Source organism: Vigna umbellata, chromosome 2 (genome assembly GCF_029865625.1).
Source record: "Vigna umbellata cultivar VRB3 chromosome 2, Vumbellata_1.0, whole genome shotgun sequence".
NCBI lineage: Eukaryota > Viridiplantae > Streptophyta > Magnoliopsida > Fabales > Fabaceae > Vigna > Vigna umbellata.
The window spans coordinates 9,473,835-9,493,200 of record NC_142166.1 but is presented as its reverse complement, the minus strand read 5'-3'; the positions used below and the strand labels follow the sequence as shown (position 1 = coordinate 9,493,200).

The 19,366-nt window shown below is 29.4% G+C and overlaps 1 protein-coding gene across 1 annotated transcript; it reads right to left on the bottom strand.

Annotated features, from left to right (window-relative positions):
* Positions 1–12,331: 12,331 nt before the first annotated feature.
* On the bottom strand, positions 12,332–17,650 carry LOC124842254 (uncharacterized). Its single transcript, XM_047318700.2, has 9 exons — positions 17,293–17,650; positions 16,320–16,694; positions 14,568–16,205; positions 14,125–14,487; positions 13,951–14,032; positions 13,750–13,816; positions 12,825–13,010; positions 12,680–12,740; positions 12,332–12,578 (listed from the first exon to the last, which is right to left on the bottom strand). Exons 2-9 carry the CDS (start codon positions 16,414–16,416, stop codon positions 12,397–12,399), a joined length of 2,676 nt encoding a protein of 891 aa, XP_047174656.2. The 5' UTR covers positions 16,417–16,694; positions 17,293–17,650; the 3' UTR covers positions 12,332–12,396.
* Between the last annotated feature and the right edge of the window lie 1,716 nt (positions 17,651–19,366).

Genomic DNA, 19,366 nt, shown 5'->3' with positions numbered 1-19,366 from the left:
CCTGTAATATTTTAACAAGGAGTGTTTCTGATTTTTTCCAAGCCAATTACCAATTTCTTTGATGTCATTATGCTTGTGAAAATTAAATAAAATTAGATAAGACAAAGATTATAAAATGAAAACTCATTATAAAATCATTTTTTTGTAAGAAATTGTTTAACAGTTTCTGATTTTTTTTTCAGGTCAATTACCAATTTCTTTATGCTTGTGAAAATTATATAAAATTAGATAAGACAAAAATTATAAAATGAAAACTCATTATAAAATCTTTTTATGTAAGATTGTTTAACAGTGTTTCTGATTTTTTTTCAGTTGGGGCTACCATAGGATGACAGAGAAAATGTTGGAGTGAGAGAGATGAGAGAGAAAGGGTTGAGAGGAATGAGAACGTGAGCAAGGGTTTGCGGGTTTCTTTTTTTTTTAGTTTTGAGAATGAAAATTATTAAAATACCCTTAACCTTAAAATTTAGAATCTATAATATATAAGGGTATTTTTGTCTACTAAAACTCGGTACACATTGCTAAAATGTACTAACTGGCGCGTTAGCAAACCCATATATATATATATATATATATATATATATATATATATATATATATATATATATATATATATATATATATATATATATATATATAAAGAGTTAGAGTTATTTGAGAGAATTGACTTAATTTTTGTTCTATATTAAAAATTTATACTTAGATTTTTCTTTTAAGATTGATATTGAAAATAAATAATAGAGATGTTGAAGCACTTTTCTTTTCTAGTGAATTATCTACACTTAAGTGTTTTCTCTCTTTATTTGTAATTTATATTTTTATAGTCATTTGAATTTGTAAATAAACACTTTATCTTTGGAGTGATCATAATATATTACACAACTTTTATAGGAAGATTATCTTTTGTCATCTCATTATTATTATTTTAATCTTTGTCTTTTATCTCATGGTGTAATAACTCATTGTTGGAACATTTTTTTCAACTATTTAGATTTTTTTATAGAATATATAATCATAAAACATAAATATATATATATCATTTTATATTCTATATCCATCAAACAAAGATCTTTTTCACCGTATATGATTAGGTAGTATTTTTCCTTTTAGAAGCATGTTCTTGGAAAGAAAAAAAAATTTATATTAAATTTTTATCATTCATTTTCAAATTCACCAATTCTAACACTAATAAGGTTAGTTAACCAATAATTACAGACATATCTTCATATACATACATTATTAAGTAAAATATTGTACTACAAAATAATAAATAATGTCCACTTATCAATCATCCTCCAATTGGCTAATGTTGGAATCAACAAATTCTTCATTTTAAGAACTTTTATTGTCAATACTCATACTCTTAAAGTTTATATACCAATGATTGTTTGAAAGTCTCCTCCGATTACTTATGTTAAACATAATGGGGATGTGGATTGTTATAGTAACTTTGGTTTTATTACTTTGTGCGAATATTTTAGAGATAATAAAGAGGATATATAAAAGATTTTTCTTCTTATATGAGTATTGATATATAGCTTTGAAGGTTGGGATTTTTGGTGTTGTGTTTGGTATTGAACTTATTATGAAAAGAGGTTGGAATCCCTTATGGTTCGAAAGTGATTCCATGTTAGAGGTTTCTTCTTCTAAAAACCCTAATATTGTTTGATAGTGTTATCATGATAGATGGAATTGTTACATTGCCATAAGTAAATGTTTGAATTTTAATTTCCCACATATCTATAAAAGGAAATTAATGTGTGATGGACAATATGGTCAACTTGTGTGTGGATATGATGTAGGATTTTTATTCGGTTGATAGTTTGTCTTCTTGTATTACATAGGATTTTGTTTGGAGAATATGTTTGAGATACTTGAAAATATATTAGTTTTGGTTTTGTTCCACCATGCTTTATTTACTATATTTATTTACAAAGGGTAATTAGTGTCTTTGGTTCAACGTTTACTATCATATTTCGTTTTTAATATAATAAAAAAATAGTAACCTTAGTTACAATTTTAATTTCGTCAGTTTTGTTTGAATTTAGTTAATGATTTAGGTAATTAAACACATATTTAGTCTTTAAATTGTCCTGTGTGTTTATTAATATATAATTAACTATGAAGGGAGTTTTTTTTACTATTTGTTTTGTAAATTTAAAACTTTAGTAGTTCCTTTAATACTTATTATATATTAACATTACATTTTTTTTTGCTGACAATTATTAAAGATAAAACACATAGTATATTATCTTATTTGTTAATGAAATTGAAATGAAACTAAAGAAATTAATCTTTCTACTAAAACTAGTTTATTTTATTATTATTATACTAAAAATAAGACATGTTAATATTTTTTACTGAACTGACTATTTATTCTTTAATAAATATCCTTAAAAAAGATATAAAGAGCAAAATTGTGAAAGTAAGTGATATTATTATTAATGTTGCCTTGAAAAACATTTAGATACACAAGAGAGTGGTTGGTATTAGTAATTTATATGCATACCAACTTTATCATTAGTATTCTTTTAATCTGTTTGGTAAAAAGTATAATATCTTGATATTTATTTTTATTGGAGCCTACGGTTCTGATACCTTAAAATTTGGCTATGTAGCTTATATAAGATACAATATCTATGAAAAAAAAAATTGAAAAGAAAATTGAGCACAAATAGAAAAATAAAAGTCTGGATCGCTAACTTTTTTTCACTGTCAGAAACAAATTTTATGCATATGCATTGTTCCAATATGAGTCACCTTAAATTAAATTGTTTTAATAGATCACAGAATATTGAAAATATTCTAAGTTAATTTAATAATTTTGTTAATAAGAATGAAATTGAGAAGTTGTGATGGTTATAGATATTAAATTAAATATTTGACTTAATTTAATCTTAATGATATAAGTAAGTTGTAATAATTAGAGTTTGATGCTAAAAAATAAATAAAATTATTGATGTATAATTGAGTTGGAAGTATCTAGGAGTATTTTTCCATTTGTGTTATTGCTAAGCATGTAGATTTGAATTGAGTTGAAAAAGCAGAAGAGAAAGAATGATGAAAAAGTGTGTTATTGAGGAAACTGAGAATTCCGTGTCAGATTCTTCGGGCACATGCCTCCCCACCTAACCTATTGCATTCCAATTCTCCCTACACCTTCTCCATTCTGCTTTTTATTCTTTCACTTTCAATACACACTATGCACAATTCCACCATAAATTCTCAAATAATAAAAAAAAAAATATTTTTCATAGATCTTGAAAAATTTATGTCAATTAAAGATAAAATAAATTCTTCACAAAAATAAAAAATTTAAATATTAAGACTAAATATCTATAACATTAATCATTAAAGAAAATTGTTTACATATATTTTTATAAAATTTATATTTTAAATATTATTTTCTAAATTTGAAAATTTTAACTATTTTAATAGAATTATAAAAATTATTTATATTTATTTTATAACTATAATCTAAAACATTAATAGAGAAGATTTTTAAATTTCTTAAATTTGACTGCTTTTTAAATTTAATATTTTTTTTATTTAAATAATTATTTATAATAAAAAATTATTTATATAATAAATAAATTTTATTTATAATAAAATTATAAAAAATATTCATGTTTATTTTTATAATTATCACTATAATAATTTTAATATCTTTTAAATGTATTTTCACTCAATTTGAATAATATAAATATCGTGGAAGAGAATAATTAATCTACGCTCCAATGGACCCCTTAATCCCATAAATGTCCAAAGGACTCATTTTGTTTTATCACTCCAACATCCCTCGTCATCTTACATATGTCTTATTATAATAATAATAATAATAATAATAATAATAATAATAATAATAATAATAATATTATTATTATTATTATTATTATTATTAAAATTAAAGATTATGCAAAACGTGAGCCTCGTGTTCACAATACAGTTTGCCACGAAAACTGTTAATGGAAATTAATAACGTGGGTTGGAAAAATTTTAATTGAAAAACTAGTTTTAAATTTGTGTTACTTGTTAATGTTTGTATGTTTATTAAAAGAGATTTAAAGATTAGAAAAATAATAAATGATTTTAAGTTTATAATTAAGTTTTAAGTAGAACCAACTTTAGAAATAATAGGTTTTGAAAGGCAATATGATTATAAAAATATCAATATAGGTTTCAAAAGTTAATATCTTTATAAAAATATAAATAATAAACTTTTTGCAAAAATATAAATCGTAAAAGTATAAAGGATATGCAAAAATATGTGGAGTTAATTTGCTAAAAATATAAATTAGTATATCAACAGTATATCAACATATTGATGTAATGTGTTGTTAGACTTGTCTAATTAATGCATTGACAAACTTGTTCAATATGTGTTGATAGACGTGTTGATACACTCGACTAATCAATACATGGACACTATAGGAATCTAGAAAATAGAGTATTAGATTAGATAGGTGTATTAAAATAATGAGATCGAGTATTTTATTATAAAATAATCTTATAATATAAATATAATTTACTAAAGTTCGCTCATTATCTAAAATACTATTTATCCATCTAAACTTTTTTCTCTTTGTTTTCTCTCACTTCTCTCTAACCTTTCTCACCCTTAGACCATCTGTTCGACGATCAGGAGGTGTTTAGGCGATCCTGGCTTCGAGGGCTACCTTTACAACCGATCAATTTCTTGATTTGAGTCGGTATGTTTCGTTCTTGTTTCTTAGCTTTTTCTTAATCTGTGATCATACAAAGAATCGGTCTTTGCATGTGATTAGAGTCTCCTTCTCTTGATTCTTAGCTCAATTTTAGGTTCCAACGGTTGTTTCCTATCACTAATTGGTGATTTGTAGGTTTTTCTAGAGTTTCCTTGCGGTGCAAACATCATTTGGGGTTTTCTAGAGCTGTGAAGATTTACACTGAGGTAAGGGAAGCTAGATTATCGTTTTAATTAGTGATTTAGTATGTATGTGAGATTATTCTACGTTTATTGTGTTGACTGAACTAAATTTAAGTTTTTAGAGTAAATGTATCATGTACAATTTGACTGTTGTGAGTGTGCATTGATGAACTGTGATAATGAACTGAATTGGATGATGTTTGATTGATTATTGGCTATATGAAATGTTATAAATTTGTGATAATGTTAGTTGGTTGTGAATAGAATCACATTGTAATGATTTAAAGTTAGTTTTGAGGAAGTGGAGTAGTGAAAATGTGAATTAAAGGTTAAATGCTCAATTGGTCTGTTGGGATAGCTTTGGTAAGTGAAATAGGACTTGCTCAAGTCCCTAAGTTTCTTAAAACAGTGCTAAAAGTGGTAGAATGCAAATTGGGTCCAAAGGTTGAGGTTGTTAGATTTTGAAGCTTAATGTGATTAGGAAATACTTTAGAATGAGGTTAGTAAGGTTTAGAAACAATTGTTCAAGTCTAATTAAGTCCACAACACGACCTAGGAGGATTAGAAGTTGGGAAAAGTATTTTCAATAGGTCAATTGGGTGCATATTCATAATTCTGTAGTTTGGTGCTGCAGAATTATGCAGACTCGTTGAGCGAGTGGAGTCGCTCAGCGAATGGTTGAGAGTCTAGACCATTGTCTGGGAGATTCGCCTAATGAGTTGTGCCGCTAAGCGAGAGGTTGGAGTCTGGGATCATTGGGAGTTTTATTCGCCTAGCGAGCCATGTCGCAAAGTGAGTGCATGGGGGGTCTTGACCACTGTCTGGGGGATTCACACAACGAGTAGAGTAGTTGAGCGAGAGGTTAAGGTCTAGGAGAACTGTGAGTTTATTCACTTAGCGAGCGGGGTCGCTGAGTGAGTGGTTTGGAGTCTGGAGGTACTGCTGTGTATTCGCATAGTGAGCTGGTTCACTATGCGAGAGAACTTTGTAGTCGCTCAACGAGTGTAGTTGCTCAGCGACTGGTCTAGGTTTTAGTTTTTTTTCTTTCTTTCTTTGTCCTTGATTGATTTAATGATGTTTTGCTTCATTGTGAATTATGTATGGATGTGTATTGAGTTATATGAGTATCAAAGTTATGAGTTTTTATTCAAAGTGGTGAAAGTAAGTTTCAAAGTGAATTCTCTTGGTGAGATTCAAGTATGTTTAGAATGAATGCAGGAGCTCAGTCTTGGGGGTTATCTTGAAACTCCAATGGTCTTTCATTCTCATGTAGAGAGGATTGATCCATGTCGTGAGGAGTACAGGAGGTCTTAGTCTTGGGGGCTTCCAGTATGCCCCAAGACCCAAAACAAACTAACCTTGTGAGTGTGGTAGGGTAGAACCCATTGACAATGGTTTTGCAAAGCAGTAGAAGCCACCACAAGTGCATAACCTGCCATAGCTTGACAATCATTCTAAGTCCGGACAGTCAAGTCATTGTAGTGTCATGCATAAAGTGTCTTTTGTTGGTGAATAATTATGTGTGAGTGTATATAACATAGTTGATGAATATAATGATTGTTCTTTTATTTAAACTAGCTTACCCTGTTGTTTGTACTTGTGTTTTGTATGTTGCGATGTTTTCTTCTTTGCAATGATCATCCTGTGGGTGTGAGCAGAGGGTGAGGAGCTTTCAGTGGAGCAGGCTCTTGATGGCGGAGATGTTGCTGAGTAAATTTGTTTTATATTAGCTTTATAGATAGTGTTGGTTTATCCCGCTTGTAAATAAAGTTTAAAATTTTATGGTTATTTTTGGATGACTGTAAGTTAGACTTTATATTATAGATATAATTGTTCTATCATATTAATTATGTGATAACTACAATATGGTTAAACACTATATTTTGGGATGTTACAGACACATTCATTTAATGTTTATTGTTAACTCATCTAGTTAGTCTATGAACAAAGTTGTATAATTATCTTAAGGTATATCATTATCTAACTCTTCATTTGTTCACACCGTGAAGTGATCATCACAACAAAAACAAATAAAACACAAAAAATACAAAAGAAACAACAAGGTATGCTAGTATGCAAAATAATTATCTTAAGATAATTAAATCATCAACTATAAGTTAAGCATGGATTAAATAAATCATGTAGGTACATACACACAGTTGATGCTAAACTTCATTATTCGGATACATGCTCTTGATATAGAAACTCATTGAAGGTGTGCACTTGTGGTGGTTTCTAAGTTCTACAAAGCCATAGCCTCAAGGAGTTATCACCCGACCATGCACAAGGTTAATTCTCTTTGCTCCTAAGACCATACAATATCCATAGACTAAGACATTCTCCTACTTTTCACAACATAATACATTCTACTCTATTTAAGTGTATATGATTATTAAAGTGTTAAAATATCCTCTTACTGAATCTCATATGTCAATTCATACTTTAAATTCATCACCACAAAGAATTTCTCATTGAAATTCCTTCATCACCATCACTACATATCCACACCCTATCATCAAACAATCAAAGAAGAAAACATATCCAATGATATAAATTGTCGTTTAGATGTGGCGCTCAACCCTAAACCTTTCTCAAAGAGTGGTGCTCAATGACAACACTGACTCTCAACATCATTCTTCTCGCAAAAGTTTACGCTCAGGTACTTTCTGTCGCTTAACGTCCTAGAGCTAAAATGCTTTAGACATACAGTACAAAAGTTGCGCTCAACGGTGTCCTTTAACCACATCACTAAAGCATTCACAAAATACAACGCTTAGTGGCTTGGAGCTAAAATGTTGTTAGACTTGTACAACAAGGCTAGTGTTCAGGGTTAGTCTGTCATCCCTTAACATTATACCAGATATCAACAATTGCATTTTGTGTTTTTGAGAAAATTTGAACTTGTTAATTGATCAAATTGGTACTTTTTTCTTAATGCATTGGTTCAAAACAATTTTAAACTTGTACCAATTTGTCCAATTACTCAGATTATAAACTCTTTCAATCACACAAAAGCGAGCAAAAACAATCAAGCACAAAACAATCATCAACATGCAAAACATTAGATTTATCAAACTCACCCACACTAAAACAACTAGTTTCTCTTACCTGATCTAACAACTCACAAGACCCTAACCAGCGAAACTTCTCCCATCTTGTAAGATACTTTATCTACACATAGAAATATCATAAGAACAATCAAGACATACTGTTATGATCACTGGTCAATAGAGATTTGTATAGATGACTAAAAAGATACATACTAGTGAAATAATGTTAACATGCAACTGATAACAAAAAAAGATCAAGAAAAAAAAGATGAAAATTAACTTGTATAAACAAAAAACGAAATATCACCTTATAGTATTTTAAAACGTGTTCATATTATCTATAAACATGCTTTTAATGCATTGGAATTTTGGTTTGTTAGCATTTGCATTTATTCATAACTTTTCTATCATCCATCTCATAAATTATTAGTGGGTGTGCTCTAAGTTCCATCATAGGGGAGTTTTAGATTATTGGATAAAGGTTAAGAATTTAATTATAAATTTAAGAGTGTTAGATAATAATAAAAAGTCTCATAAATTAAAAATAAATGAGACAAAAATATATTTTAATAAAACAAATATTCATTTATTATTTTAACGATTTGAATTAAAAATAATTTTTCGATCTCAACATACACTTATTTATAAATTTATAACTCATTAATATTAAATTTTTTAATCTCTACCATTCTCAAGTATTTGAGAACACACTTAAATAAAATACTTACTGATTAAAAAATAACATCAGATTAATTTGGCTTGCATCAAAACATATAATTAAAGTGGATGGATAAAATATATTTTCTTTCTAAATCTATTTTTGGAGAGCGAAATATGTTTTTCATTTCTATTTTCAATCATTTTAGTTCCCAAAATATACATTTCTCAGTAGAAAGTATGTTTATAGGATATGTTGGACGGAGTGTACTGCTCACAACCCATTTGAGTCCTTCATCAATTTCTTAAATAACATAAACCTAAACAAATCATTCAATATTTTTTATTTTCATTTTATTATTTATTTTGGATGGTTTCTCAAAGAAAAGTTTACCAGAAAGATTCAATTTAAGTTAAATCGAATTAATATTATTTTTAATTCAAAACTTTAAGACAATAATTAAATGTATTTTTTTTATAGTATATGTTTCAACTCTCTTATTACTTTATCATACATTTAAATTCTTAATAAAAAAAATTTCTCTGGGTGGATGAAAAGAGTCCAGCTGTTAGGAAGGAGATGAGGCATGTTGGAAAAATGAAATGATAAGTATAGATTTGGAGAAGGATTGATTTGAATTATTGGAATGTATGTGCATGAAGAGATGTATATATGATTGCATGGAATTATGTGGGTAGGAATTGAAAGAGATAATGATATTTGGGGACAAAGAGGGTTAAGCATAGCTAGCAAAAGAACCCCACATCACAAAGTTAAGGAAGGCACATGTGACATGTTGGAGTGTTTCAGGCACAACCAACTAACCTAAACCAATCATCACTAACCCATCCTCATTCTAACATTACCCAAAACCCTACTTCATTGCCACATTATGCTTTTCCTTTTTGGAACCAAGCATCCCCACTTCTAATCATCATCTCTTTACACTATTAGATTCACCTCAATCAACTATACAAAAACTTCCTATAGCTATGCCAATGCCTTCAACTCAAAAACTTCATTTTTTTTTCAACAAAACAATGTGCATGCTCAATAGAAGAATAGGGTTTGAACAACTCTATAAATGTTTAATAATATACACTTGTTTTTGTTATAATGACTCTTTAATTTTATCCTTTTAGAAAACAAGTTACAATGTGATGTAGTTTGTTTTGTCAAGTTGACAATGATTTTGTTATAATGATATATAATGCCATGTTTGTAATACAACTAATGATACTTAATCACTCGAGGTTTATTTATTGATTAGGAATAAAATTGACATATGATATGTGTATGGAATCATATATGTCATTATAATGATGCCCTCATCATTAATTTAACGAAAATAATTATATTAATTTTTTTAAAATTTCGAATAAAGTCAAAATGATCAAAATATTAGAATGAAATTGAAAAAAAAAATCTATGATGATGAAAAAATAATTAAAAATAAAATAAATAGAAAAAACGAAATAGTATTTTTTGTAAGTTAAAATGATTTTTTTTGAATTGTAAAAAATGTTTTTACAAATTAACTTATGTCTATATTAGTTTTAGTTTATGGAAAGATTAAATTTTTTTTTGTTTTTTTAAAAAATTTAAGCCAACGAGGAAGATTTTGATCTTGTTGGAGTGCACGATGGCATATTGGGAAATTGGAACTTTACTTTACCTTTAGCTTTTTAAGGCTGTGAAAGTGAAAAGTAAATTGGGATATTTTAGATTCAATCTTGGATTTGAAGTAAAGTAGGACTACAAATTAAATAAAAGCTGACTAAATTGTTCGTTCAACTTCTTTTGCTTTTTATAGTTTGAGTATAGGAAAAACTAAACCAAAGTTGTTGGTTGATTTGATTCCATGATTTAACTTTCTATCACGTCTCAGAGTTTTTTTATTCTGTGTTATTGACTCCAATTTTTCTAAACAATTACTCTCACAATTAGTTTATGGATAAATCAAGATCCAAAATATCCATTTAGAAAAAAAATTGAGAGATATGTCAAATACAAAGTGACTCTCTCATAAAGCTATATAACTTTATAGTTTTTATTATTTATTTCAATCTAATTAAGCATAAAGTATTATTTATAATAACTTTCTATTAAAGATATAAAGTTTTATTTAGAACAAAGTTATTCTAGTTAAATATGAAATATTATTTATGTAATTGTGATCGGTTCAATCAAACACAACATTATTTTGAATGTAACAACTTTTAATTAAACATCAAGTATTATTTAAATATGTAATCTTTTCGATAAAACATGAATGAACTAAATTATTTTTGGCTAAATATTTTGTTTACACAGATTATGATATTATCGATAACATGTTTCATTCATTAAAAAAGAGTAACTATGATATTAATGATCACATGTTTTGTTTACTAAAAAAGAATAACATAACGTCTTAAGATGAATATAAGATGAAAAACAATCTTTTAAGTTTCTAATGAACACAACAACTTTCTTACTCACAAACTAAGACAAAAGGATTGATAAAGAATATAAGAACATTTATGTTATTGTTAACATTTTTTCCTCAAAAGAGATCTTATTTAAATATATATAGAAAGGAAAATAGTTGTTGTAAATCCTTTTGAAGATATGGTAAGATCTTAAACAAGTTAATAGATACACAACTTTTTGATTGGTAACCTTTTGATATACAACATGACTTATCAAACTTAAGTGACTTGTATGAAAAAAGAGCTCTTAAAAACTTTGAATTTAGAATATTTGCATTGGGAGGAGAAGTGAATTGAAATTTATGGGCTTTGGTTACAGTAGAAGAAGTCAAGACAATTGATTCGTCGTGCAGGAAGTTGGAGTTGAGTGCAGATTTTCACCACAATGAGCAAATGTGGTCCAAAGAGAAATGGAATCTAAAAACCAAATTCCATTGAGCAAGCGACAAAGATACACAACACTTGATAAACCAAATTCCGTATGTTGGAAACATAGTCCACTGATAATGATGGAATCTCTGTTCTTAATTTTAGATTTGAAATGTTATTGGAAATACTTTCTTTTTTTTAGAATTAATCTAAACCATCCAAAAACTACAGCTACTAGGAATAGAGTTGATGCCTTTGGATATCATTGTTTTTTTCTTAATGCAGGGATCAATTGACATTAATCGGTGGTGGAAGAACTTTCAACTTGAATTCCTTGCAGAGAAGAAGAATGAAGTATCCAAGAGTTGAACCTGAATTTTAAGGGAAAGTCTAAACCCAAAATAAAAGCTTCCTGAGGGTTTGATGATGAGAATGAAGAATTATTGAAGAAGTCAAACGCAGTAGTAATTCTTACCTTGAAAATGATGACTACTATGGACTGAAATCTCCTCTAAAGCTTTAAATAAATTTCAGTCATTAAATATCATTTTATTTTAATTTATTTAACTTTCAAAATCATTTTATAATCAACTAGCTCCCTTGTCCAAAAAGGATATGTATGGAAGAAGGAAATAATACCTAATAGACTTGCATATTCTTTTTGAGGATCCAAATGCCACCTTAAGTAGCTTCAAATGAGACTCTAGTTTATTCTGTTAATCCAAGTTTTACATAATAATCAATTTTGAACAGCTCTAAACTGGAGTTCAGTGGTCAGTGATTTCCAACGGCAAACCAAAAACGTTCCAAGAAGGTAAAAAAATGATGAAAACAATTGAACTATATGCCCTGCTGCTAGTCATTCTGGCTTAAGAAGTAGTAAGTAAACAAAACTGATCTATTTTAAATCAAAACTGAACGTCATTTCATTCATCAGAGTGATTAAACAAATGCAGTGCCTGATCGCTTCTTTTGAACTGATTCTATAACTCTACGGTAGTAACCCCATGATGGATTTGCTTCTCTTATCGGCCGTTGCCCAAAAGGATTTTCTGACACGTACTTTCTTACATTCTCAGCTAAAGCCAACCCTTCTAGATAAATCCGAAGATCACCTTCTGGTCCTGTCAACACAATTTCACATCAGTATCATTAAAGCATTTGTTATTTGAAAAATGGTACATGTGTTATACTGGAGAGGAAGATGAGCAGAACACTGTCCTACCTAATTCTGAGTCTCTGGTGTAGAAGTATCGGTAAGAATAAGGAAATATAGCTGAATGCATCTGAAAATAAATTGCAAGGTTGAAATCACAACAGCAGAAAGTAAAGCTTACTGCATAAAAGGAAGACAAAAGAAGAGAGCTTACAGGATTCATTAGTGCCTTGTAAGGGGAGTCATCCAATAATAATGTGTTGGACTCGTTAAACTCTCCCTTCTCCCATGGTAGATCGGCTTCTTCCTTTTCCCACAATTTTCTAAGTTCCTTCAACACAAGGGGCTTGTGTAAATCCTCAACAGTAGTGAATTCAGTTGTAGTACAGTGGGACTGATTCTGCACATCACATTATACAAAAAGATTAATAGCGTCTAGAGAAATTACAAGAAGGAATGAAGATAACTGTAGCCATTTACAGGCTAAAACTGCATTTATAATGATGAAACACAAGCTATCTTACTAAAATGTAATTATGATTTACCACTGCATCCACTTTGCCTAAACCAAAATCCATACACACTCACAAAAGACAACCATAATTAAAAGGCTGGCAGTGCAATATAATTTTCTTGTTGATTGACGTTTATTAAAATATCATGTAATAACTCCATATATTTAAATGCCGCCAATGTACGCTCTTTTTGGGTACTGATAATTAAAACATAAAACTAATGATATGGAAAAGCCTGCAGAAGAGAAGGCATAGGAGTCAGTCAGGAAGCAAAAATATAACAAGCCGTACTGCAGAGACACACGATATTAAATGAGAAAAATTAAATAGGTGACAGACAGCAATTTTTTAAATTAACAATTTGTTTTGATTAACAAAATTTCCTATTTAATTCGATATGCAGGGAATTACAAATCAATCCAAATAACCCTTCCACATCTGGCCCACATAAAACAAAAGACCATATAGAGTAAAATTGTAATAGAATACACCTAGATAGAAGATGTACCTAATTCCTAAGACTAGGTTGGAGGAAAATAAATTATTTATTGCAGACTTATATACCTTACCAAAAGCCCCTAAAATAATACTAAAAGACACAAAAAGAGTTATAGATCAGATTACCCAACAAAAGAGAAGTTTGGATGCAGATTTCCCCATAAGAAATTTGATTGCTTCATCAACATTGCACCTGCCAATAGTGGCAAAGTAAAAAAATGTAAGAAGACCACTTTTCTATTGCTTAAATACAATTCGGAAAGTCTTTGATTGCAACTCAAGCCTAGGTTAAAATAATAAAAAAAAGAGTCATAGAATGGAAAATACTTGGCTCTAGAAGACCATACTCCTACATGAAATCTGTCAAAGCAAAACTGTAGAAAATTCTCGGAAAAGGGCCTCTTGTAGACTGCAAAAGGAAAAAATAACATGGCACTCAAATTCAACCTAGACCAAAATATGAAATTTGAAATGAGGAAACCAGATATTTGACCATGTTACCTTTTCTCCCTTTCAGTATAAAATCTGGCTCTCGTTCTCGCCTATATCTTGTTCTAGTGTCATAGATACTGACAAAATCAGCAAGCAGTCCATTCACATCAAGGATGAGAAGCTTCTTCTTTGGGTTCCCCGAACCACTTCTGTCTAGTGAGAATTGTGAAATCTTTAAATGACCATCTCTTACTGTGTCTAAGCTTAAATCAGAAACATCACCTACACAACACAGATTATTTCTTGTAATCTCCGCATGATCTAGCTGTCTACCATTAGTTTCAACTTGCTCCACATGAATGCCAACTGCAGATGAGACAGTCATAGACCTTTGCTCATCAATGTTGTCAGTGTTCAACTCTATTTGCTCACCTGCAAAACCAACAATGAGAATTATAAAATCTTTAAATGATCATATCTTACCATGTCTAATCTTAAATCAGAAACATCACCTCCACAACACAGATTGCTTCTTGTAATCTCTGTATCATCCTGTTGTCTACCATCTGCTTCGAGATGCTCCACAGGAATGTCTACAACAGAAGTAGTAATAAATCTTTGCTCATCAATGATGTCAGTGCTCAACTTTATTTCCTCAGCTGCAGCCCCACTATATGAGGTAACTTGATCAAATGAAAGTTTTGTTTCTCCATCCATCAAGCCAACTCTCAATGATCCATCAGAAAATTGGTGTGAATGATCCTTGTCATGATCCTGAAAAGTCTGTTCCTTGTTAGCACTTTCAGGACTATGGTCACCACTGCTTCTCCTACAATCAGCATCAACCATTTGTCTCCTTGTACAGGCTTTGTAACACATGTTTTTATCGTACAATTCATAATCTGCTGGGTCATCAACATCTTCCTTCATCATACTTGTATCATTTACAAAACTATTCTTATCCTCCAGGTTGGAAATGTTATCATTTATGCTATGCTCAGGACTCAATTTTACAACTTCTGGCACACACTCTTTCGAAAAAGGCTCCGGACTTGCTGCAACAGAAGTGTGGTTGCAGCTTACTTCTGAAACGTTATGCTGCTTTTCTGCAGTTGTATCCATTGTCTTCTGTTCCTTTTCTTCATGATCTCCCTGACAAAACCCCACTTCCTCACAAGATTCACATGTTATTGGATCAGTGGAAAAGCATTGAATTGGACGTCCTGAGAGCAAATCCAATGCAGGGGAGGAAGCTTTTGCTGCAGTTGTATTGATCATCTTTTTCTCCTTTTGTTCACGATCTCCCAGACAAAAACCCACTTCCTCACAAGATTGACCTGTTATTGGATCAGTGGAAAAACATTGAATTGGATGTCCTGACAGCATATCCAATGCAGGTGTGGAAGCTTTTGCTGCAGTTGCATTGATCATCTTCTGCTCCTTTTCTTCAGGACCTCCCCGACAAAAACCCACTTCCTCACAAGGTTGACTTGTTATTGGATCAGTGGAAAGGCATTGAATTGGATGTCCTGAAAGCATATCCAATGCAGGTGTGGAAGCTTTAGCTGCAGTTGTATTGCTCATCTTCTGCTCCTTTTCTTCATGATCTCCCAGACAAAAACCCACTTCCTCACAAGACTGACTTGTTATTGTATCAGTGGAAAAACATTGAATTGGATTTCCTGACAGCATATCCAATGCAGGTATGGAAGCTTTTGCTGCAGTTGTACTGATCATCTTCTGCTCCTTTTCTTCTTGATCTCCCTGATAAAAATCCATTTCCTCACAAGATTGACTTGTTATTGGATCAGTGGAAAGATATTGAATTGGATGTCCTGACAGCATATCCAATGCAGGTGAGGAAGCTTTTTCTGCAGTTGCATTTATCATCTTCTGCTCTTTTTCTTCATGACCTCCTTGACAAAAACCCACATCCTCACAAGATTGACTTGTTATTGGATCAGTGGAAAGACATTGAATTGGATGTCCTGACTGCATATCCAATGCAGGAACAGAAGCTTTTGCTGAAAAAGTATTCTCTGAAGTGCCACAGCCGCTATTATTGCCTTCAATAGGATTATGTGTTGCAATAGGATTATGTGTTGTCTTCTTCCTTTTGCTCTTCTCATTCTGCTTTGTCGAATTAAATTCTACAATTATTTAGCAAGTTAAGATATTAGACAATGGGTGATTTATAGTAGCATCCATCTTTGCTGAAGAATTATCCAGTGAAAAATCAGGATCTTCATACTCAACAGCATTACCTTGTTTCTTCCTTTTTGGTGTTTTCCGCTTCTGTGACAAATTTACATCCTCTGTACTGGTTGAACCTCCCATATGAAAATCATTTACTACATCCATCAATCTCGGATCCCAAAATGGAAAAACACCTCCTAGACAAGAAAGATGCAGAGGCTCCAAATACACTGCCAAACTAATAGTGATAATCTAAAATCACCCTGCAAAAACACCTTTCTATATGTCTAAATATATGTTACATAACCACCCAGCAAATCCTCGTTTCTTTGTCTCTATATATCTTACAATAAGCTTTATTTTTCTAATTGAATGTACCTACTGAATCTAACCTATACTCCAATCTATTGCCAAAGCCTCTTTCAGTCACTTCCCCTAAAAGCCTGCAAGAATAGTCAGTCAACACGAGATCAGCCCAAAACAGCCATACAGAGTTTCAGATCTCCAAATGGTGTTCTAAACAAAGTTTTAAATTGAGGCGGCAGATGTGGTTTCAACTCCACCCTTGATACTGCAGGAAATTACAGAAAAAATGTTTGAACACACTGTAACCGCTATGGGGTTTCCCAGGTGACCAAAAACCTTGACACTGCGGCCAAAATCAAAACTGCAAATTCATTTTTAAAAACTTGGTCATACATTGACCAAGCCACACCAAGAAATGACAACTGAATAGCCAAAACAGAAACTTTACATAAACAGAAACCCAAAAAACATTATACAAAAAAGATATTTTTTTGTCATTATTACGAATCCATAATTAACTGGACACAACTACTCTCCTATCGAGTTTCACATGAACATCTTTTCTTTTTTATTTCCACTGTTTACATAAAACAACATAAGATGAAACAAACTAGCAACCCTTCTTCCTGCTGAAAATGAAAACCCAAAAACACAACAACTAATAAAAAGAAGGCTCAGATTCATACAGAGTGTCATTGAAAAATGAAGAGCGAGAGAGTGATTGACAAAAGAAACCTCGATTCAGCTTCTAAACGCAGCGACAAAGGGAGAGACGGATTTTGTGCTGAACCAGCCGCGATGGATTTGACTAATCGAAGCGATCTTTACAGTTTTAGGGTTTGAGAAGGTTACAGTGACCACCGGAGGATTTAGTCTGTTGTGGTTCTTAAACAGCAACTACAGCAGCAATTAGGGATCTTATAAAGGTGTTACCCAATCACACGCAACATTTTATGCATTTTAACAAAGCTTATTACAATTTTCATTTTTATTAGGGATAACCGGTGCCGGTGCAAGCTACCCATCAATCATATATTTTGGAGGGAAAAAAACGACACGGTGGTCCTCTGAACTTTTTTCTCAGAACAAAAAAAAAACCTACAAAAAAAAAAAGAAAAAAACCTCTTTATAGTAGTGGAAACATGTCCTCTGTAGGTCATTTCTATTACAATAAAATAACTTAGATCTTAGGAGATAGATTCTCTATATCTATTTATACTATTAATAAAGAATATTTATTCTTTTATGTATACAATTTTATTTTCAGTTTATTTATATTTACATTATTAATATATCTATATCTTTATATAATTAGATTTCTCATTTTTGTTTCTATATTTATTTTTTAATTATATCCTTTAAATATACTTTTAAATTAAAATAAATATTTTATTAATTTTACTTTTCTAAGTAATATTTTTAAATTTAATTATTTTTTATTTGATTGTTTTAAGCTTAACCATTTTTTATTACAAATTTATCTACAAAATAAGTACAAATTATTTATAATAAAATTATAAAATTATTTATATTAAATTTTATAATTATAATAAATAATACAATAATTATAATAATTTTATTAATTTTTACTATCATTAAAAAAAGTGAATAAGTACTAGTACTGTTAATAAAGAAAATTTAGTTTTATATAAACAATTTGTTTTAGTTTCATCTTATTTGTAACTACGTGTTTCCAACTTAAATAATTATTCAAAACAAATAAACAAAATATTTTTAGCTATACATGTGTAGAAAAAGTTTTAATTCAAATAAATACTTATATTAAACAAATCATTTACACAATAAAAAAATTATTTGCACTAACATGATAACGAATTTTTTTTTATAATTATCTTTATATAAAATGTATTTTATAACTTTTTGATATTTTTATTTTAAAAATTAGTAATCAAATTATAGTGTAATAAAACTTTTACTATGACAACAAAGAAAAGTTAACACCCATGGCGAATATGTTTCCATTAGTCATTAATCATAATTTATACAGCTAATAAAGGAAATTAACTTTTGTAGTGTTCAATTTTTTTAATTTTTTTTAATTCTATCATTTAATAACATCTTTTTAAATTCAAATAATTATAGAAAATAAAAATAATCAATTTAACTGTTTTTTTTAATTTAAATAATTATTCATAATAAAAAAAACCTGTATATCATTGGATTCATTTTTTGGTGTCCACAATTCTTATTCAATTTTACCTTTTAAATTATTAATTCTTAAAATTTAAATAAACACTATTTTTTTTATTTTACCTTTATAAAAACCACTTTTTTTAAATTCAAATAATTACTAAAAAAATTATTTTTCAATTTTATTATTTTAATAACTGTTCTTTTTAAATTCAAATAATTATTTATAATAAAAAACAAATTTAAATAATAAAATATATAAATTTTTTACTTTTATAACTACTATTTATAAAAAATTATTTTATTTTTAATTAATAGTTTTCATTTTAATTATGAAAAGTTATTTCAAAATTTAATAAAGTTTAACTGTAGAAAAAGTTGACACATACAGTAGTGAAAATACACCACATCCAAATGGGTGTCCACATTTTCTTGTTATATTGTCTATGTTTTCTTATAAATAATATTTTATTATTATTATTATTATCTTTCTCTATACCAACAAAGGTAATTTACTCTTTTAGTGTTCATATTTTCTAATTTTTTTTCTTCAATTTTATTATTTTAATAAAAATAGTATTTAAAATTTAAATAATTATTCAAAATAAAAAATTATTTTTCAATTTTATAGTAACAATTTTTAAAACTAAATAATTAT